The following is a 24,093-nucleotide window of genomic DNA, read 5'->3' as shown; positions in this document are numbered from 1 at the left end:
TCCTACCCTGATTGTAGCCCTCTGATTTGAACACTCTGCCCACTGCTATGATTGGCTAACAGCTTTGCATATGAAATAGCTAGTATTATACGTGGAACCCTCTCAAAAACTTAGCACGTTTTTACTATTACAGCACTAAACTACTTGTGAAAAGTGATAATTACAGCATTACAATTAGACTTATGGCATTATATTTAGATTGTGGCATGAAAGGTTGCAGTGATGAGCATAGCCGATCACAGACACATATGCAGCGATCTCGTCATTGCAACTCGGTTTCTGCACACTAACGAATGCTTTCATCATAACTAACAGTGCAAAGTCAATGTAAATAAGAGATGCGTTGATTATTACGGGAGTTTTGACGTGAGTCCAAAACTCAGTGACAATAACAAACTGTTTGATTGACAGCTACAGCTATTGTAAACGGAGATTATTAACAGATAAATAATATTAACAGATATATAATAAAATATTATTTACACCCTAATAAGAAAACAATGTGAAGTTGACCGTTTAGTCACTGGTTGTCATAAGTCTAGTCTGTGTTTCTGTCTTGTTTCATGTTTAGCAGCTCTTGTTTAGCTTGTTGCCTTTGTATTTAAGCCTGTGTGTCTAGTCTTTGTTAATCCTTAATGTTTGTTTGCTGGTTGTTCTGGTCCCGCGCCTGTTTCCTGAGTCTGAGTTTATGTTTGTGTAGTTTGTGTAATAAAGGAATACTGCAAATGGATCCTACTTCCTCGTCTGCTTCAACCACCCGTGACACTGGTTTGATTTACTGACAGGATAAAGGATATCTGACTGTAGCTACATGAATCATTACATCAGAAATCACTGGTCACAGATCAGGCATTAGAATGAACCGGGTTACTTGCATGTTGTGGAAATACTGCCAAGTCCATATCGTAAAAGCCTGCGGCTTTTTTTGGAGACTGATTTACCACAGAATCCAGTGAAATGTAACGAATGCGAATAAATAATGTTCAACTGAGACACACATTGTTGAAAATAAAATGTCAACATTCCTAGCATTAGGATCCTTCTGAAGGTAATGTTATTTTTAGTGCAGTGAGTGACCTGTGCTCTTCTCTCTTCCTCATCTCATGTGCAGATTTTCTTCTGCAGAGGCGGTCTTTTACTACCTTATTACGTCATAAAGAGGCACATTCATGAACGAGTCATTCGCTGAGCCTGTAACAATAAAAGCTGATTTTGGAATAACAAGGAAGTTTTCAGTTCTGAAACGTTCAGGATATTCCAACGCATTCTCATCCTGGGGCGTCATATACTGACACTTTTGACATTTCGTCTACATCCAACGCACATGGCACGCTTTAGCGTCAATATGACACGCACAGAGCTTGGTTCGGTTATGGTTGGGTTTAGGTCTGGGGTAGGGTTAGGGTTAGACCGCTAGGAGGCGCCTTCTGGCCCATATCTATCTGCGTCTCATATTGACGCTAAAGGGTGCCATGTGCGTTGGATGTAGACGATATGTCAAAAGCGTCAGTATATGACGCCTTGGGATGAGATCGGGCTGGATATTCTTATAATATGATGAACTCTTATATGTCAAAACCTCAAGGAAATTTTGATTTCTCATTGCATGGGTCATTTAAGGGAGGCAGTTTTAATGTTTCACATTTTTTGAAGAAATAAATGCAGCATTAGACTTTTAATTATCAGTTACAAAAAAGTGTTACAATTCTCCCTTCATTAACATTACAGACACTACAAACACATCCTTATCACCTCCACATGTAACATGACATTTTTCATGGGAGTGAATTCATGTGGGAAAAACCTCCCTCTTACTCACAAATAATGAGATTAGAAGGGAGCTGGTGTTCTGCTCACTAATGGAGACTTCGAAGTATCAGGATACACCACATGTCAACCGACTGGACCCTCTCTAATATTTTTTATTAGCATGGCACATGCAATTCTGCCTTGGGTAACCTTAATGTAAAGAATCCATATATGATGCATTAAAATGATTTTTGAGTCTCATTACAATCGTTTCATTACTATCAAAAGTGACACAATTTTCATTTCTGAAATTATATCCACATCTGTTCTGCCAAAGTAAGAGCGTTTCCATAGTGATAAGAGTGTTTAACATTCCCTGAAACCTGGCCATGTGTGCAGATCTCACCTGTTGTCGGCGTGGTTGCAAAGGAATTTGCAGAAGCTTGCTGGCTGTTAGGCGAAGAAAATATGGGTCCAGGACACGGATCTGACTGGTCGGGCCAAGCCAGATCTGGGGAGGAGGCTTCCAGAAACCCTTTCGAACCTAAATCAGGCACAGAGAGAAAACAGCTCCTCGTGATTACTGGGAAATTGGGGGGGAATCTGGCACAGGTTTAAAAAACAACAAAAAACTAAGTGAGACGGACTGACCCTCTTCTCGTCATAAAGGATCTCTTTGAGCCAGCGGAGGTCCTGTTGTTTGAAAGGAACCAGGACTAGCCGAGTGTCCGGGTCATTGTGGATACCCGGATTATAGGAGGCGGATTCGGGATAAAACAGACGCAAAGTGGTCTTGTTTCCAACATCCTCCTCGTAGCCTCTCACTGGGGCGTCATTCAGCCTGACACACAAAGATATGAGGCCATTTATATTAAGGTTGAAGGTCAAATCAGAGCTGGGTATACTGAACATGTTGACTTCAAATCATGTTGGAATAAGCATTGATAATAAGTGTGCGTAGGCTATAATATCAATGCAATGGACCACAATAATGCAATTCTAAGTTGAGAATGTGTTAAGAGTTAAGAAATAATAGCAGAAACAACTTGGTTTTGTGAAATATTGACTGTGAAATGTAGTTTGTACACAATTTGTGCTCTGTTGATGAAGAATAGTGGTAAAGCTTGCCAGAAAGCACTACTCGTTTAGCCGATTTATGAGGTGATAGGCTAGTGCAGCCAAATTGCATTTCCCGTCATTCCCTATGGCAGCAAGAGATTGCTAAAATACATAATAAAGACAATTACAGACCTTATTTACACCATTTGCCATTGATTTTGCTACACTAGTGCTAAATAAGCTCCCTGATTTGGCAGTAAGTTAAAAAGACAGAATAAATTTGAAATTGCCTAACACATAGGCTATATATTTTTCCAGACAAAATCTGTTCGTACATCAGCTCATAATTATGACCTCCGAGCTTGTAAGTAGGACTTGAATGCTGCAATTCATCTCAGCGTGTGTGTGTGTGCGTGCGTGCGTGCGTGCGTGCGTGCGTGCGTGCGTGCGTGCGTGCGTGCGTGCGTGCGTGCGTGCGCGCGCGCGCGCGCGCGTGTGTGTGTGTGTGTGTGTGTGTGTGTGTGTGTGTGTGTGTGTGTGTGTGTGTGTGTGTGTGTGTGTGTGTGTGTGTGTGTGTGTGTGTGTGTGTGTGTGTGTGTGTGTGTGTGAGAAATAAAACTTCTCAAACTAGAAAGAGCCACACCTTGTGAAAACTTGAACAAACAAACAGTTCTTATTATGGAAATAATGTGTGAACTAAATGTAAATGTTTACTGACACTCAAATGCATGTTATTTATAATTAAATGAAAACGTAGTTTAAATGTATAGTGAATACAATTAGTTTAAGTAGGACTTTAGTACATATTTATATGTAATTTCATAATTATTTATATTGTCTTTCAAGTATGGTTAAAGTGTTCTGCTGAATTTAGTGACAAGCATTTATAATAAACTAAAATATATTTTAATGTCAATTTGTTGAAACTTGTATGTCATGTATTTAAAGGCATTTTGCAATTACACATTTGTAATGATGAAGTTGCATAAAGTACATTTAAAATATGTTAACTTTAAATGTAATATCAAATAACACAATAGTTAAAATTATAATCAAGTGTTTTACATGTGCTTTAGTATGCATCAAAATAAGTGTATTTCTTTAAAGCATGACAAAGGATTACTTAAAAAAAAAATTAAATGTGCTTTAAAGTAAAACTTTATTCTGCCATTATTGCAAAGTGCACTTTATAAAAGTGTACTTAAGTGTTTTAAGAAACATAGTAATGAAAGTTTATTCTCTTTTTATTTCATTAATATTATATTATTGTATTAATTAATAATATATAATAGTATTATCAGAAAGTACAGTTGAAAAAAAATACTTTTAAGATTTGAAGTACACCACAAGTGCACATTCAAATACAATTAAGCACACTTGTTTTTCAGAAGGGATCATTTAGGAACAAAAACACATTAGCATATTAATGGAGGCAATTGTAATGTGATAAATAAATGCAGCATAAGAGACTTTTTTTAAAACATTATCAGTTAAAAACCAAAGTGTTAAGGCCATTGCACACTGAGTCCGAAATTTTTTTTTGCGTTTTTTCGTATTCGTGATTCGGTGGCTCTGAATTGTCAAACACCATTCAAATTGCTTGTTACTGATGCGAAAAACGCAGAAAATCGAACCCGTTTAGATTTTTTTTTATGACGGACGAAAGTTTCGGAGGCAGTGTGCAAGCGTGATTGACATAACGTGAGGTCGTATTTATTTTTTAATGTGCGAAAATTTCGGATGCGAATTTCGGACTCAGTGTGCAATGGCCTTTACAATTCTCCCTGCTCTCCACTGCTTCATTAACGTTACAGACACTACAAATACATCCTTATCAACTCATTTTTCATGGGAGTGAATCCATGTAGGAAAACCGCCTCTCTCTCACAAATGAGATTATAGGGGAGCTGGTGTTCTGCTCACTAATGGAGACTTCGAAGCATCAGGATTTGTAACTCGACACCAAATGTCAACCGGCTGGACTCTCCTCCCCCGCCGTGATTAGCTTCTGAGAACACGGCGAGGGGGGGGGGACCATGGAAAAATACACTCAGCCAAACTCTGCCGTTTGTTAGAGGCTTACAAGAAATAAAATGGCATTAGTTCATTCCAAGGCTATAAATCGGCTTGAGAAGCAAAGGTTGAGAAACAGTAGCCAAGCAGCGCTCTAATTGCAGGAGGTATTGAGCCTATTATTTGCCACTCAACAGACTTGCAATAAAACAAGAATGCAAAATACAAGCCAGACTAGTGGAAAGGCTGTCGCTCTGTAGACCGAAAGAAAAATATATTCAATGGATAGATGGAGATGGAAAACGAGATGGGGAGGGAAATTAACTAAAAAGCTCGCAAAGCTCATAACTAACACTTTCTGAGAAATGTAAAAAAGATTGAGGTCTAGTAAATGGTAAATGAAAGCGGTGTAATAGAAACCCTGAAAGAGGTCAGAGAGAGGTGGAGGTGTTTTTTTACCTGATCACCACGTCGTATTTGTTAATGATCTCCCCCAGTGAAGTGTTTTTTATGGAAAAGCCGTTTCCAATGACTGCACATGTCCTGCAATCTAAACTGCTGACACAAAAAAGGCACTTTTCATGAATAAGGTACACAATAGAGCCTCAAAAAAAAAATTACAGGGCTTGACATTCACTTTTTTGCTCACCAGCCACTGTGGCTTGTGGTTTTCCAAAGTTACTAGCCACACAGCATTTTCACTGGCCACAATTTTGACATTGATGACATGGGGAAAAACTGCCAATAGATATTTTTAATATTATCTCATAATTTGGAAGCTCGTATATATGTCTGCTGTCACTTTAAGACCTGACGCACATATCCATTATACTGTGTTACACATGCGTTTTCTTTCTCTACTGTTTGCGTTCACTTAAAACATAACTGACTTGTTCCATTCGACCGTGAGTGGACTGCGAAGTGGACTTCACAGGGTATTCCCCCATCTTAAGTGACACTCCAATCCGAAGGGAGCAAACATGTTCAGTTCATATGGCACTGCAAACGGCATAGGGAATAAGGGAACATCGATACATTACTTCACAGGAAGTGGAGAGCGAAAATCTTCCAACTGTCATTGCACATCGCGTCACCAGAAGAGTTTTTACACGGCTCTGCAAATGCATTTGAGTTTACGAATGCATTTGAGTATTCATATATATTTTGTTGTTTTTATACAAACTAGAATATTTTATGAATGGTTAGGGCAATGAATGCTACATTTGCATATTCTATGGTGTGAATAGGTATGTAAACAAAGTAAAAGCTGAGGCGCGCTATCATTTTTTATTTTACTTTATTTACCTCAGAAAAGTTTACTATATGCAGCTGTGCATGAGAAAGAAAGTGCACGAGATGAGACTGCTACAACTATTAAGACCATTGATTTAAGAACACATAAAAATGTATTTTCATATTGAATGACAGTTAGAGCACAGCTTCAAATCTGTTAATAGTCAATTAATAGATGTAATAGTAAATTAAATATACAAGTAGTCTATGTAATAAACATGTTTTAATTATATTTATTAGATACAAAATGTTTTTTGTACATGCATATTATATGATTTGAAATCTGAAAGTAAAATTACAACATTTATGTTCTATTGCAATCTGCGCAACCCGTTGTTGCCTTTCTTCCAAAATAGTGATTATTGTCAGTGAAGTCCACTTTAACAGATGTGCTGTGCTCAGGGAGTAGGGAGCAGTGAACACTGCGTAGGGATCCTGTCAATCGGGACGCACCTACTGTGTTCTCTACTCGACAAGACCAGCATTGTGACATTATTTTGTGTGTATTTGACTGTTATTTCTAAGTGCAATAAGCCGGCGGCTTTATTGAGGCATTCAGTGTGAACTCAGCTAGGGCTGCACGATTTTGAGAAAAAACCTAATTGCGGTTTTTCTGACAAATATTGCGATTGCGGTGCGATTTTCGATTTTTGCGTTCGATACTTTTAAGTGCATAAAACCTAAAATTTTGAATAAAATGTGTTGTTACTTCGACACAGAGGGTTAAATGAACTACATACATAGTGATTGAGGTAATGAGATTGTTTGATGCTTCGTGATTATTAAATACCTGAACCTAAATACCAAAGAATAAGAAGACATAATGGAAATTAACTTAAACACTTGGTCATTTGTTTTTAAATTCTTTAACACTGAAAAATAGAAAATGAATTCTTATTAGATTTAGATTTACAATTAGAAAAACAAAATAATTCTGTAGTCCACTGCCATTTACAGAACATGAAACTGTTATATTGCACACATTTTAAAATAAGAGTAATAATATAATAAAATAAAATAAGTAATAAAATAATAGAATTACGGTGAAAAAACGAGACAACACAGACTCATATCAACAAAAATACTAGGCCATCTTGGTTAATGTTTCAGAAAAGTTAAAATGAGAAGAGTTACAGTGTTTCCTTTAGGATTTTTTTAGCAGTGGGGAAAGGTCTGTCCAAACAACAAACACCCCTGATGCTGAGCGTAGCCTATGCTTGCTAAATGGTACCCCTGGAGCCTGTTCCTTAAGTCTGTTTACACCTATAAAATAATTTTAAAAAATGAGTGATGTGAGGGATTATTGATTGTCAAACAATCTTTTGGGTGCCCGCAGCCCGCTCGCAGTGTGAAGCGTGTGTCTGCGATATTTATACCCGCTCGCAGTGTGAAGCGCGTGTCCGCGCTATTCTCCAACATGCCCGCTCGCGGTGTTCTTTATCAATCAACCAAAGCCGGTCGCGGGGGCGCCGCCCTCGCCATCTTTCCATTCACTTCACTGTTGCTATTTAACCAGAGCGAATGAGATGAGTGCGTCACGTATGGTGTTTGTCAACGCGCCTTTGGAGAGAAGTGAAAGTGACCGCTCGGCTAGTATCGATACTTCGGGAAATTAGAATTGGTACCGTTCAGATATTTCAGTATTTTTGACAACACTAGTGTTAGCTGCTTTGCTGCTGACAGAAAGCCGGAGCACTGCATACAACCTTGTTTCCGTTGCCATTTCTAAATGGCCAGCAAGCCAGGAACGCGAGATTCGACCATTTTGATTGGCTAATAGGTTTGTCACTCAAATATCAGAGGCGGGGGAAAAAACCTCAGACTCCTGAGGTTAGGTTATTGCGGGAGTTAAAACCTCAATATCGATGCGATAAAGGTTAATCGTTCAGCCCTAAACTCAGCATAAGTGAGGCAACAGGGTTTTACTTCTCCTTTTACAAAACCGTCAAATGGTCATTACATCTTTTTAGTGGTTATCATATGGTAACCGAGATAATTTTGAACATTACCAAGAACATTATTGAAATTTATCACAGCATATCATAAGGAACTGAAGCAAATGAGCGAATCTGAGGAATGGCTTATCTAGACACTTGTGGAAGCTGCTCAGCCGTACTTTACCTCTCAATGTTTGCTGGCATTGTGTAGCTGGAAATCACTGCCAAGACCTTCAGAAGCAGGAGCTCTGCAGTGAGAAAGAAGAAAGTATTTGAACAAAGTGCACCATTATGAATGTATCAACATGAATGGATCACATGCAGAATGATGAACACCATGTAAATCCTTCTTGCTTTGCAGTAAAAGCATGCTGACTGCAGAAAAAACTAACAAACTTCTTTATATTAGGTTGACTGAAAGGCTTCAAGGGTATGTAAGGTTTCAACAACCAGATTTATGTGATCATGTACTGTACTTAGGCCAGATTTAACATAAGCATTCGCTTAATGACATTGCACTAGATTTAACCATTGTATTAAAGGACAGATTATAACAGAGAGGACCAACAGAAGCTGTACATACCGCTGCCTTTAATACCATAGGGCAGGGCTTCAGCTGACAGATGTTCCCTCCAGAAGAAATCCTCCAGCTTTAGAAAGAGCTCAGTCTTTCGGCTCATGCTGTTTCGGTAAAACAAAAGACAGACTCAAAAATAAAACTACTAATAATGCTTTGTTTCTCAGTTTTAGGATAATTTCAAGCCAGACCTACAATTCCCTACCTACCTAATTGCATTTTTAGTGTACTTGGTTACACAACAGTGTCAGTGACAAAAACATTTTCGGAAGAATTGATGGCAAAAAACTGAAGAATAATTCCCAGTGGTTCCCTCGAGATTATACTATGGGTTTTAATAATGTATTTTTTATTTATGAGTAAGATAAGGTTGGTGGTATTTAGGGATTCAGGACCTACTAACAAGATTTAATTTTTTTCAGTATTCAGTTTTAAGAAGTTTTTTGAGCCATCCATACTTTGAGATCTTGTAGATAGGAAGTGATGTAAGAGGGAGGAAAACAGTATTGGGCTGAAAGGTAAGATAGATTTGTGTATCATCAGAGTAACAATGGAAATTTAGACCATGACCCTGGATGATCTAATCAAGAGGAAGCATATAGACTAGAAATAGAAGTGAACCAAGAACGGATCCTTGAGGTACACCACAGGAAAAAGTGACATATATGTGTTTATTAATGCTTTTATTAATAATTTTACTATGGGTTTTAATAATGTTTTTTTTTTTTTTTATGAGTAAAACAAGGTCGCTGGTAAATCTTGACAATACTTGGACGTTTTGCTCAACAGCTTAAATTGCACACACCCATGTCAAAAAAGAGAGACTTTTTAAGCTTTTATGTTTATGTTTAAAAACTAGTAAGTAGATAAGACCGTTTGGTGTGTGAGTGCAGTTTACATAGAACAAATTGTCCAAGTATGGTCAATATATGTTTATCACACACCTTATTTTAATCATAAATTAAAATATATATATACATATTAAAACCCATAAGAAAAACTTGAGGGAAGCACTGGTGATTTAGTCTATTGGCCTGTCAAATTATGCAAAAATATTATTTAACATTTAACAATGTATCCTATGTTTTTTTATAATTAATTTAGGATGCATAAAATGCTACCTATAAAACTAGCCTTTGAGTTAGAGTTAGCCATTTACATCACAATCAGTTCCACAACAAAACGCTGTCAAACACAATACATAATTTAAAATGTGGGTAAAGTTACATTGTGAAAAGGCAAAAATGGCGATGACTGTTTGTCCATTTACAAACAACACAGATACTTATTACACAGGGCACAGGGCACACTGCTCTGTTGTTCTTGTGTAAAGCTCAAAAGCTCAAAAGCTTGAGATTGACGTGTTGGTTTTAACCAAGCTAGTCTGTCATAAGAGCCCAGCCCGATCATTACACATAGATGTGTTGGTTTTACAGTGCTGCCAGTCGTCTACACACTCCCACAGCCCATGAGTGTCTTTTTTCCATTAAGTGCCCTGTTATTCTCTGGCTACACCACTGAGTACAGCTGCAAGAGAAATCCAGATGATTTTTAAGAGCTGCTTTTAGGCAAAAGCTGTCCTTTTCCCCCCGGAAATCAATATGCTGTGCGTGTAAACAAAAGAGCTATAATATTGTGTGTTATTTATATAGCGCCTTTCAAGAAGGACACTTTACATAAAGTTGACAAATCACTCAAATAATACAGATGTACAATCAGGGAACAACAAAGTGAACAGGCAGTCAGACAGAGATAATATAACAAACAAGACAATAGCCAACATAAGTAAGGAACTGATAATGAAAGTAAAAAATCTGTAAACCAAACATGCTGTAAATAAATTCGTTTTGAGTTCAGTCTTAAAGGTCTGGAGTGAGGAGCGGTGCAGATGTTTTGGGGCAGCTGGATGCCCTACCATCAACAGTAGATAGTTTGAACTTGGGTAGTACAAGCAAATTCTCAGAACTCAATCTAAAAAATACGGGCAGGAACATACAGTAAGGGTGTATTTGCATTAATAAACACAAATCTTACGCTGTCACTGTTTTCCGTGGTGTACCTCAAGGATCCGTTCTTGGTTCACTTCTATTTCTAGTCTATATGCTTCCTCTTGGTCAGATCCTCCAACATCATGGTCTTAATTTTCATCGTTACTCTGATGACACACAACTTTTCAGCCCAATACTGTGTTTAAGCGATTAAGGGTTTAAGTGGGTAGGCCACCAAACTAAGAGTTACAATTGTCCAGACGCAAGGTTATAAAACTATGAGCAACAGTTTCGGTATCTTTGAGATTTGACAAAGGTCGTATTAGGATAATGTGGAAAAAACAGGATTTATTATCGGCTGATATGAGGTTCAAAGCATAATTTGGAATCAAATAGTACCGCAATAATCTGTATAGTGGGTAATGGATGAACCATAACTCTGTCAATGTGAATGGAGGAGTCATGTTGGAAAAGACAAGGGATTCAGGACCAACTAACATGATTTCTGTTTTGCCAACTTCTTGTAGATAGGAAGTGATGTAAGAGGGAGGAAAAAAGTATTGGGCTGAAAGGTAAGATAGATTTGTGTATTATCAGAGTAACAATGGAAATTTAGACCATGACGTTGGATGATCTGACCAAGAGGAAGCATATAGACTAGAAATAGAAGTGGACCAAGAACGGATCCTTGAGGTACACCACGAGAAACAGTGACAGAGAAATATGTGTGTTTATTAATGCTTTTATTAATGATTTTACTATGGGAATAGCGACAGATGCTAATAAATTGTTGCCTGTCCAAGAGATGTGAAGTTAGCCACTGAAAGAGAAAAGTAGAAATACTGATAGCAGTTAGACGAGATATGAGTATAGTGAATGGCAAACATTATAAAAAGATGCAACTACACCTGAAAAAACACTATAACTTTGCACACCATATGATTCATGACGTTGAAAATTGGTGTCCATCTTCTTTGGTGGACGTCCTGACATATCCTCTACTACTTCAAAAAACAAGGCCACCAGCAGCCAATCAAATTGGATTTAATTTAAATCAACCAAACATGGATTTAAATCATTAGGAATGATTTTTGCTTTGATACTAAAATGTTAGACTTTCGAGATCTGACAGCAACATGAATCGGGGATGATTGGTAAATCCTAGGGCTGGGCGATATGGCCTAAAAAAAAATCCCTGATTTTTTCACAAAAAATCCTATTTACGATTTAAATCGATTTGTTTCTCCCCTATTTAAAATCAATCTGCAGATGACAAATAAATTGTTCAAAACAAGTTTTAGCTTTATTGAATTATATAAAGTGCAATCAGAAACAACAAGCCAAGATGGCCGGCTCTGCCTTTGTAAACAGTGAAAATGTAACATAACATAACGTAACATAACTTAAAATGGGTGGATTGGGATTGGTGGGAATGTAAAAAAAAACAAAAAAACACTTGCATCACAATTATACGTGTATTGTGATTGTCAAAACAGTTGGTGACTAAACAGAATTTTATTAAGTTTAGTGACAACACAATGTTTACATGGTGGTACACTGACTGTATGCTACTGTTTTTATTATTGCTTGACACAAATTTCACAATTTCAATTCTTGTGATTTGATTCTGATCTTGATTCAATATCGATTCCTTTGGATAAATATTAGGTACATTGCACATACGTTAATGTGTTATGTACATTTTTCTCCTCCAAAAAAAAAACTCACCTACTGTAAACATACAGAGCCCTGTCAGCTGCTATTATTATTAAAGGTTAAAAATAACATCTCAAATTTATTTTAATGAGTTTTTATAATGACAACGTTATAATATTTTATGATATAGGTGAAAATATAATAAATATGTAATATAGTTATCATATTTAGCAAAATACTCCTCTCTACAGACAATTTTTTAAGTCCAACTAACGTGCTATGGTTATGGCTTTCCTGAGGTAAACGTAACGTTACGTGACTGTTCTCCAGCTGTTTATGGACCTCTTTCCGCGGTTGAAAAACACTTGATCGATGACAACTGCGGCTGAGCAGTTGAGTCTGAACTACAACCGAGTCTCACGATGAATGTGTGAGAGTTGGCAGCCCTGCAGATTCAGTTTGCAAATGTTTTTGGCGGGTGTGCTTGTGCAGCCGCGGTCTTGTTCATTTGCCATGTTGTTTGTGTAGCTCTATGGCACTACGGGAGCCCAGAGGGAGCGTCGGCGGATATTATAGAGAAAACCGATTTTCATTCAAACATATCGACGTACACTACACATTCGAGTGAATCGATAAAATCGATTTATCGCCCAGCCCTAGTAAGTCCTTAAATATACCTGACATTAACCATGTTAAGCATGCTGTTAAAGAAGACTACAATGTTTGCAGCAAAATCTCTATAGTTCTGGTGAATGAATAAACAAACAACTAAATGCAAAAGTTAAAACTCCAGATGGATGAAAAGGCTCTACATGCTCAGATCAGATAGGGAATGGCCAGCTGTGTAAACTAATAACACTGATGATGCTACACTAGAGAAAACACACTTTGTTATAATTCTGTTCAAATACTACTTAACCCTCATAAGCTTTTCCTAAGCCTCCTAAGTGAAAAAGGGGTCACACCTTGGCTGTTCACAGTCCTTTTTGACGTTAAATTACTTCGAATTAAATTAAATAACACAAATTTCCCCAAAGTGGTAACAATACATTTATACATTTCTTTGGGTGTTTTAAATTATGGTGCTTCTCTGCAGTAATAATATACACTTCTACAGGTGAAACTCGAAAAAAATTTATATCATGCAAAAGTTCATTTATTTTAGTAATTCAACTTAAAAGGTGAAACTAATGTATTATATAGACTCATTACATCCAAAGTGAGATATTTCAAGCCTTTGTTTGTTATAATTTTGATGATCGTATGGCTTACTGAAATAAATTAACTTTTTCACAATATTCATATTTATACCTGTATAAGATCAAAACTTGTTCAAAAATTGTTATGACAATATTATTAATATATATTTTCTAGATTTATAAGCTGTTTTCCTCATTATATATATATATATATATATATATATATATATATATATATATATATATATATATAAAAAAAAAATATATATATATATATATACATTGCTAAGCATAAGTGAAAACACCCATGCTAAAGTTGACTAAATGAGGAATAAAAAAATAATCTTTTGGAAATTGATCTTAATGCCTCAATTTAAAAAATGAGGAAAAATCCAACCTTTAAGGACATCAATTTTCTTTGTGAATGAACTCCTTCAAATACAGGGTGCATAAGTCAGGATACCCCTACTGTATGTTACATTCCCATAGAGATAGGCAGATTTTTGTTTTTAAAGGCCAGTTATTTCATGGATCCAGGATAATATGCATCCTGATAAAGTTCCCTTGGCCTTTGGAATTAAGATCATCTCTCAATGCAAATCAAACCAGCTATTAGGTAGGCTAAAAGAAATAAAACCATGCCAATCTCTAGGATTTTTTATTCCTCTTTTTAGTCAACTTTAGCATGGGTGTATTCACTTATGCTTAGCACTGTATATCCTGTGTATAAAATTTTTTTTTTTTTTTTTTTTTTACGTAAGATTTGCAAGTAGCGCATACAATCAAATACTTGTTGACGTTGTGGGGAAATTTTTCTGTCCCCATGAGGAAAACAGCTAAGAAAGAAAAGAAAGAAAGAAAGAAAGAAAAAGAAAGAAAAGAAAGAAAAGAAAGAAAAAGAAAGAAAGTTTTATTTCAGAAAAATACTGCTTTTCACCAAAAAATTTAAATGCTTTCATCATTTACTTTCTTTCATGCTCTTTTGAAAAATGCCGGTAACACATACAGTAAGGTTTGGCTACTATTGACTTTCATTGTATGAATAATAAAAAAAAATATTAAAAAAGTAATCCAAGATATGTGTAACTGTACTTTTGAGCTATGCCCTATGTTATATTTATTGAATTATGATATGGAAAATAAGTTTCCTTTTATAAAAAAAATTGTGTTTACAATGTTTTCTTATTTTGCTTAAAAATGTATACTTACTGCATGGATTTCCCAGTCAGGACCCACACTGGGTCAATGGCTGGAGCAGATATATAGATTTGTTGCCCATTGAAGAAATTACAAGTAAACAGCATTCAAGACTGCAAGAGTTCTTATCCACATGGGCCTTAGTACTAAATTATATAGAGACTATAAAATGATAAACTTACATGGGATAATTTTATATCTTGTCGATATATTTGGCAGTATTCTCTTTGATGTTTTTTGTGAATGTTTTGTGTGTGTATTATGTGTTAAATTGTGAATAAAAAAAGGAAAAAAAAGTTTTTTACATTTCTCAGAATTGATGTCATCTTATTTTATGTTCCACAGAAGAAAGAAAATCCAACTTCAGGTTTAGAAGAACATGTGGGTCAGTAAATGCAGACAGAATTAATCAATTTTCAATCTCTGTAAACTACAGTTTCAAATAAGTTTCCACAACACAATTCACAGATCACATACTTGAAATGAAGACTGTCCCACTTCCTCTGCAAGCGAAAGTTGTGACATACTGAGACAGTGGGTTCAGGGGACTTCCCGCTTCCTCCATAGCTTCAAGACAAGATAGAAAGATAGTTTCAGTTAAAGTTAGCATACGTACACCTTAAAAGCTTCTGCATGTTTCAGCCTGAGAAAATAAAAAAATATTAAAATAAAAAAGCCATCTGTACCATAATAATAACCAAAGAAAACAATGGATTTTATATGTAGAGCAGGTGACAGTACTAACCTCTCAAAGTAGAACTGGGAGCAATAGTAACAGATGAAGAACAGCACAACCGGCAGGAGTCTACAAAACCATGCTAGAATAGAACGAGAGAGAGAGAGAGAGAGAGAGAGGAGAGAGAGAGAGAGAGAGAGAGAGAGAGAGAGATGAGAGAGGATGAGAGAGAGAGAGAGAGAGAGAGAGAGAGAGAGAGAGAGAGAGAGAGAAGAGAGGAGAGAGAGAGGAGAGAGAGAAGAGAGAGAGAGAGAGAGAGAGAGAGAGAGAGAGAGAGAGAGAGAGAGAGAGAGAGAGAGCTAATGAATTAAAATACATATATTGTAAGATTTGTTCAGTTATAAACTGCCACACACTGCATTTAATAGCATTTGCATAGTACAGTAGTGACCAAAAGTTATGTATACTGTATATACCCAGTGGGGATATATAACGACCCTACAATTAAATTATCAAAATATGAGGACAATATTATAATTTTTTAATATATATTTTAAATATGAGGGAAGATATTAATATTCCATTGGTTCTCTCTTGTTTTTGTTTTTATGTGTTCATAATTTCTTTGTAAGCACAATTTGGCATGTTTCATTGCGTTAACATAAACATCATTTTAACATAGTATTATTTATCAATTATTTTGACAAATAATTTGGTCAGATAAAGACCTTTAATATAAAGAATAAAGATAAAGATAAAGAAAAATAATATCCCCTCCGGGCATCACTTTTGGACACTAATTTGGACAATAATTATTATCATTACTATTATTATCACCGTTGTTAGTCATCTAGAATAATTTCCAATAAAACAACAGACTAGACTCACACTAGTTTTCTTGTGCCTACTTTTGCATATTATATTGTGGCACATTAACATTATGGTCTAAAAAGCTCCTAATGTTTTGATTGTAGTCCATTTTTAATCTGAGCACTTTTGGCATAAAAAATTCATAAAAGTTAGTTTTTTCATATAATGAAACTGCACTAATAAAGTGTGTTCGCATGTACTTACTTTTGGCTGATTTTAAGGTCATCTTCACATACGCCTTAGCCCTTCAATTTTCTGAACGGTCCATACTGTTCTCCTAATGAAACACAAAGTCGCATGCTGTGAAAAAAAAATACTGTCATCATAATCTCTCTCCTCCCACCACAGAAAAAAAGGTAAAAATCCAAAGAAGACAAACTGGGAGCTTAAGTGTTCTATCAAGCATGTCTTTTGTCTGTCTGACCATTTCACTTCCTCACTCTTTCTATGTCTGATCCTACAAAGTGTGTTTGAGGTGTGTGTTGGAGGTGGAGTGAAGGGAGCTTTAGTCTTTGTTTAGTTTAGTTTAAACTGGCAAAGTTTAGTCCCTGCTTGTTAATCTGGCCTTGTAGATCGAACACGGGATTTTGGATTAAATCTGTTAATAAAGCTATTGATGTCAATCAACAGACTACATGAGAGATACACACATGCACATGTACACACATTTGGTTTCCTGTTTCCTTTTTTAGATATAAAGATCTAAAGGTCACTGAGTTAGGATATGACCAAAATGTGTATTGTTCTCCAATAAACCAAATAAATATTTGCAAGTGATTTTTTCCAAATTGCAAGGATGTATTAAACATGTTACATATATAGACTGCATGTATTACATTTCAGTGATTTTGAAGCGATTTCAGTGGAAGATTAGTCGCTCAGTGAGACTTGAATTCTCCCATGAGGTAATTTAGACACAATGAAATGAGATAAAAGCATTTTTTTTTTTTTTAAGTACAGTACCCCACATGTATGATAAGTTTATGGGTAATTCAGAATAAAAATGAAATGTATTAAAGACTACAATAAAAACAGTTATGTGAATTTCTCTGAATCATGAATACATTGAATGGAAAGCCAGAAGAATGTGTAAAAGCTCTCCAGTTTGCAGTTATCCTCAAATGAGTATAATGCTATTAGCATGGGTGTGTTCAGGATGCACCAGCCATCTTTACTCTCACCAAAATACATTATCTGTAAAATTGTCTTTAAGGTCAGGAAGTCAGCTCTAATACAATCAATAAAACGCTAAAGCGCCACGCAATAAAGCATACTGAACATTTGCATTTTGGCCGACTGTCTCTCAATAAACAGTATCAACCGAAAGTGTTTGTCATTTTGCATGCAACCTATCGACTTGCAGTAAGAGGGGGAAATTATTCATCTTGGTTCTGACATGCATTTCTTCTTTGAACAAACATATCAAGGTGTCACATGACCAGCACCTCTGGAGTGTGTTTCTAGTGCTTTTTAACACAACGTCAACATGAGCATTGTGCTTCTAACATACGATATTAAGTTGTCACCCTTATTGTTACCTCAAAAACATTTAGAGCTAAAATCCAGTTCTGAACAAAATAAACCCATATGTTTTCTACATGTTCCTAATTGGATTGTATGACCTTGGCAAATATCCTGTAGAAAATCCCTTTTGTTAATATTTGACTTCTGCTTTTCCATAATTCTCTGAAGTTTCTAATAGAGCCTCTCTCACTAGATCCTGTAGTGTTCAAGACTGATAGCATGAATCTAAAAGTGTGCAGATGAGAGTATATATATATATATTAGGGCTGTACACGATTAATCGCGATTAATCGAATTAAAGATAAAAGTTTGTTTAATATATGTGTGTGTATTGTGTAGAATTATTTTGTATACTTGTATATAAATACACACACATGCATGTACTGTATATATTTAAGAAAAAAAATTATTTATATATAAAATAGTTATATTTATATATAATATAGATCATATAAAAATATATGTGCATTATATAAATGCTAATATTTCTCAAATATATACATGTATGTGTGTGTGTGTTTATATATACAAAATAATTATACACAATACACACACATATATTATGTAAACACAAACTTTTATTTTGGATTCGATTAATCGCGATTAATCGTTTACAGCCCTAATATATATACAGTGCTATGCATAAGTTTAGACACCCATGCTAAAGTTGACTAAAAAGAGGAATAAAAAATCATCTTTTGGAAATTTAACTTAATGCCTTAATTTAAAAAAATAGGAAAAATCCAACCTTTAAGGACACCAATTTTCTTTGTGAATGAATAATGTATCGTAAATAAATAAATTTTCTTCCTTAAAATACAGGGTGCATAAGTTTGGACACCCCTATGTTAAATTCCCATAGAGGCAGACAGATTTTTATTTTTAAAGGCCAGTTACTTCATGGATCCAGGATACTCTGCATCCTGATAAAGTTCCCTTGGCCTTTGGAATTAAAATAGCCCCACATCATCACACACCCTTCACCATACCTGGAGATTGGCATGGTTTTTATTTCAGTTAGCCTAACAGCTGGTTTGATTTGCATTGAGAGATGATCTTATGGAAAGTACTCCATGCCAATCTCCAGGTATGGTGAAGGGTGTGTGATGATGTGGGGCTATTTTAATTCCAAAGGCCAAGGGAACTTTATCAGGATGCATAGTATCCTGGATTCATGAAGTAACTGGCCTTTAAAAATAAAAATCTGCCTGCCTCTATGGGAATTTAACATAGGGTTGTCCAAACTTATGCACCCTGTATTTTAAGGAAGAAAATTTATTTATTTACGATACATTATTCATTCACAAAGAAAATTGGTGTCCTTAAAGGTTGGATTTTTCCTATTTTTTTAAATTAAGGCATTAAGTTCAATTTCCAAAAGATGATTTTTTATTCCTCTTTTTAGTCAACTTTAGCATGGGTGTCTAAACTTATGCATAGCACTGTATATATATATATATATATATATATATATATATATATACAGTGTATATCAGGGCGTGCACTTCATTTAAGCTACAAAATGCTCTGCGTACTCGAGCCATTTCAGAGATTGAGTTTGTGGACTCGCTACTTAATCCCTAGTCATTTAAGGTGTAAAATAAAGACGACGTCTGTAATTTTGTTCAAATGTGAGCCAGTTACGGAGGGTTTCGGGTGAGTGGATCCACAGCAGCTTTGGCGTCTACGCTCTATTGTTGTGTATCGTCATCATTGTCCTGCGTTCTCATTGGTTTGCTGGCATACGGGGGATTTGATGCGCAGGGAAAGCTGTCTGTGAATCGGAGGGAAAATGTGCTGTTGCTGCCAGATCTCGATCACCAAAAATCACAGAAAATTTGTATATGATAGAAAACAAACTTAACTAAACCAAATGGGGGAAAAAGTCATAACTGAAACTATTTTCACAGCATTTCATTTTCTCCATAGGGAAATTTCATTTATGAAAACTTCTAAACCGTTAAAGACAGATCTACTGTGAAAAACTGGAAAAAAGCATGATATCAATAATAAACACAACATAAAATTGATACTGCAGTTGCTGTTCTGTTCTGACTGTGAAATGATCATGTGTCCAACACCAAAAAACGAAAAGTTCCCCTGTGGAAATCAGGTGTTTAATGTGGTTTATGTGTCTATGTGGTGTTTTCAGTATGCTTTAGACAAACAATGTGCACATTCATAAGTCAACACCATTGCTGAGTATTTTCTCCTTAAAACATAAATACTACTTTTTAGAAAAATATAAAAAGCCTTTATTATTACCGTTACGTTGTAAAGAGCGATACCGTTGAGCAGCGTTTGAGTGAGTGGAGGCGGGGCTAATTTGCATATGCATTGATAAGGGTGTACAGTCACCCAAGGGTGTTAAGTTACATTCACGCTATTTTACAGGTATGAACATTTTAAATATGTAAGTTTGGTGTTCAAAGATGAGTTTTAAAGGATACGATTATTGACTACAGGGGGACTTTAAAAGATACAACTTCTCTAAAGAGCATCTAAATAAGCAAGCAATAAGCAGAAATCAGAATTAAATGGCTGTTTTCAATAGTTTAATCTGCAGTTTAACAATATGAGAGAAAGCATAAAAATATCTATGACCTGATTGAAAATAGAATCCAATAATCCTGTTTAACCTTGGCTCTGCGTCCAGACACAGACAACATTCAGCAGCAGTCAGAGCAAAGTCCTTGTGTCCCAGCATGCTCGGCATTAAAGACTTTCTCTGAAACATGCGATTCTAAGTGAAAAACAATTAACACATTTGACATTAACAAGCAAACAATGAGTCCCCGCCTCAGGGTCCTATCCCCAGCTCGGACTGCAGTGATTGAGAAAAGGCCATTGCACACTGAGTCCGAAATTCGCATCCGAAATGTTTGCACGTTAAAAAATAAATACGACCTCACGTTATGTCAATCACGCTTGCACACTGCCACGAAACTTTCGTCCGTCATAAAAAAAATCGAAACGGGTTCGATTTTCTGCGTTTTTCGCATCCATAACAAGCAGTTTGAATGGTGTTTGATAATTCAGAGCCACCGAATCACGAAGATTTCGGACTCAGTGTGCAAAGGCCTTTACTCTAGTAAACGCTACAAAATGGCAAGTGGAAATATTAGTTTAATTCAGCCATAAATATCATGCAGAAGTTCATTTATTTCAGTAATTCAACTTAAAAGGTGAAACTAATATATTATATATGCTTATGAAAACCCCAAATTCAAAATTAGAATAATGTGAAAAGGTTTTCATAAGCTGTAAGCCATAATCATCAATATTATAACAAATAAAGGCTTGAAATATCTCACTTTGCATGTAATGAGTCTATATAATATATTAGTTTCACCTTTTAAGTTGAATTACTGAAATAAATGAACTTTTGCACAAATAATATGACAATTTTTAGAGTTTCACTTGTATATTTTTGAACCAGAACCTGTTTCAGAAGAAGAGGATTACACAGGGTCATCTGCAAGTCAATATATCAGAATGATAATGCATTTTATGTATTCGTCTCTAACGTCGGACACATTGATATGATTAGCCTTTGGCTTGCTAATGTTATACAAACCATGTTCCATTCGCCATTTCAGTTCTGGTGTTGACTTATGAATTTGCACATTTGTCTTGAAACACCACATAGACATATAAAAACAACTAAAAACTTGATTTCCACATATTTAACAACATCCCTTAATAACAAGTTCTTAGGATTCGCATCTTAGTCAATGTTTCTTCATAATTCTCATTTGAAATGTCATATGCAAATAATGTAACGGATAGATTTTCTCCCAACATTTTTAGACCGTTCCTACGCACCCGATTTAATGAAACTAAAGTTTTAGCATCAATTCCATCCCCGAATCGTGTAATTACACCAAACCCTATCACCTCTCTGGATCATTCTGTTCTGCACACTTCCAATGTAAAAACACAGAGGTGCATTCAAGGTGCTTCTAACGAGCTCCACATGCCCACGGTCACACACAACCTCTCAAACAATGATGGTCTGTGTGGCAAACGCAGAGCAAACAGAAAAAGGGGCGGTGGTAGGTTAGCGGTAAAGGCATGGGCTGGCAAAACATATTTTGTGGGACACCAGGTAAGAGCACTGTGTGTGTGTGTGTGTGTGTGTGTGTGTGTGTGTGTGTGTGTGTGTGTGTGTGTGTGTGTGTGTGTGTGTGTGTGTGTGTGTGTGTGTGTGTGTGTGTGTGTGTGTGTGTGTGTGTGTGTGTGTGTGTGTGTGTGTTCGTGTGTGTGTGTGTTCATGGCATTATCATTTAATGATACAAAGTGCATAACTGTGCAAAGTGCAAAATTCTCATGTGAGAGTCGAGGCATGAAAGTCTTGCAATGCAATGTACCTGCACTACAAAGAGTAATATTAATAAGCTTGATAAAAAAAAGAAAGCAAAACATTCTGGCAAGGGTGTGCCCTTAATGTGCCCCTATTATGCTATTTTAAAGGCTCCTATTTTATTTCTTATAGAGAAAAATAGAGGCTCCTATAGAGTCTTCTACAACAGGTTTACATGCATCGAAGGTCAAAAAACACAAAAAAAACAAATACCACATTTTTCAATGATTCTCAAGCGACTCTGGATGAATCAATCTCTCTAAATTAAGAGTCAAGAGTCAAGTTAAGAGTCGATTCTTTCTTTTGGGATACAATAACTTTATTTATTGTGCACTTTAGACTTTAAAACTTTGCAGAACGTTTACATTCACAAACTGCTATATTACACACTGCATGAAAGGGAATATTCGAAAAAACATAATAGGGACTGTTTAAAGTTATGAACAAACATTATCCCAGTAAGCAGTAACATTATAGAACGTTTGTTCAAAATGATCTGGTCTTTAATAATGTTCTCAAATGTTGTGTTGACCAATGTTCTTTAGCACAAACACATTATTTACACATTGTATTTCTGAAATGTTTTGGACGTTCATCTAACATTATTTAAGTTACTCGCCTACTTGTTTCAGAATTTTTAAGTGAGATTTAAAAGGTAATCTTCCAAAAAAAAAATCAGAATGATAATGTTAATATTCCTCAATTAATTAATTAATACACATAATAAAGAGGCGGGGCCCGGTTGAGTTAGTTAGTAGTATGTTGAAACTGGCGGTTTTATGGTGCGTTCAAGTTATATGGTGGCGGGTATATGGGAAGTCGTGTTTACGACTTTACGTTCAAGTCACTTTCGTCGGAGTAAGATAAGATGGCGGAGTACTTTCTCTTAATTAATTACACAAAAATACAGCGAGGTTCTTAAACTCTGGTTCTAGAAAAATAAGAACAAAGATTTGCATAAGGTGTGTGTCACCATTATGTTCAGTTCCTAGACTTTCAGTTGTTTTCATTTCATCACCTATGTTTCCCTGTCTGTTTCCCACCACCAATCTGTCTCCATGGACATTTGTAATCACCATCACAGTGTATTTAAGTTCCTGTCTGTTATCAGTTCAGGGTCCGGTATTGTTCGTGTTTTACATGCTGTCTCAACTGTTCCTGTGTATCCTGAGTTTACTTCATTAAAGAAAGGGTTAATTCTACTTTCATCTCCGTCATCCTTCCTTCCTACCAGTCGTGACAGTGTGCTTTGGTTTTTTATGTTTTTAGTTCATTTATGAAGCCTCTGCAAACTTTATCGTTGCATATTACATTGTTTTTTTTGTAATGCTATCATATTCTGTGCAGGCGATTAGCTTACTGCGCTGTAAATAGAAACGCCTAACAAGCTAAATACCTTGTATTGTGTTATTCCGCCATGTTTCTCAGTGACACGCCAACAACTCGTAAAGATCGGGGCTTAGAGAAAATCCAGAGCTCCCCACTGGTGTTTACGACATTGTGGTGGCGTTCATGTGCGTTCAACTCGATGTAAAAACGATCTATACGAGATGGCTTGAACGTACCAATAGTGTGGGACATTTCCCAAACACACTCGAAGCGCTCGACCAATCACAAAACACTGCTCCAGCCGACCAATCAGAGCACAGTGTGCTTTTCAGAAGGAGGAGCTTCATAGAGATAGGAACTAAACAGGGGAGCGTTTCCCAAGAGCATCGTTAGCCAACTGTGTTCGCAAGTTCTGTCGTTATCAGCAGTTCAACGAGTCGGTGTTTCCCGAAACCATCGTTCTAACGGACAATCGCAAACAGCATCGCAGAGTTGTGTGTTTGAGCGACAGATCTCAACCTGTGGTTAGATGCAGAGTTTTTAGTTTACATGAGATGTAGACTGAATAGATCCTTATCTTTAGCAAAATAAGCAAGCTGACATTCAATACAACCCGTGTTATTTATTTAGAATACATACAAATGTAATTTACGTCTTTTAGTT

General features: G+C 36.0%; 1 protein-coding gene across 9 annotated transcripts in view; it reads right to left on the bottom strand.

Moving 5' to 3' along the window:
- st3gal4 (ST3 beta-galactoside alpha-2,3-sialyltransferase 4) overlaps nt 1–24,093 on the bottom strand; it is a 46,399-nt gene that overhangs the window by 12,134 nt on the left and 10,172 nt on the right. For 2 of the 9 annotated variants that reach the window (XM_079620853.1, XM_079620851.1), the window contains exons 2-9: nt 16,419–16,491; nt 15,414–15,486; nt 15,146–15,235; nt 8,635–8,732; nt 8,236–8,299; nt 5,281–5,379; nt 2,401–2,590; nt 2,156–2,293 (exon numbers count right to left, since the gene is read on the bottom strand). In XM_079620853.1, the coding sequence (XP_079476979.1) occupies nt 2,156–2,293; nt 2,401–2,590; nt 5,281–5,379; nt 8,236–8,299; nt 8,635–8,732; nt 15,146–15,235; nt 15,414–15,486; nt 16,419–16,440 (774 nt within the window). In that variant the 5' untranslated portion in view covers nt 16,441–16,491. Of the gene's footprint in view, nt 1–2,155; nt 2,294–2,400; nt 2,591–5,280; nt 5,380–8,235; nt 8,300–8,634; nt 8,733–15,145; nt 15,236–15,413; nt 15,487–16,418; nt 16,515–24,093 lie in introns of all 9 variants that reach the window. The other 7 variants (XM_079620852.1, XM_079620854.1, XM_079620856.1 and 4 more) reach the window with 5 other exon arrangements.

Source organism: Phoxinus phoxinus (assembly GCF_949152265.1).
Source record: "Phoxinus phoxinus genome assembly, chromosome: 8".
NCBI lineage: Eukaryota > Metazoa > Chordata > Actinopteri > Cypriniformes > Leuciscidae > Phoxinus > Phoxinus phoxinus.
The sequence above is the reverse complement of the archived record's forward strand: the minus strand, read 5'-3'. Positions and strand labels throughout refer to the sequence as shown.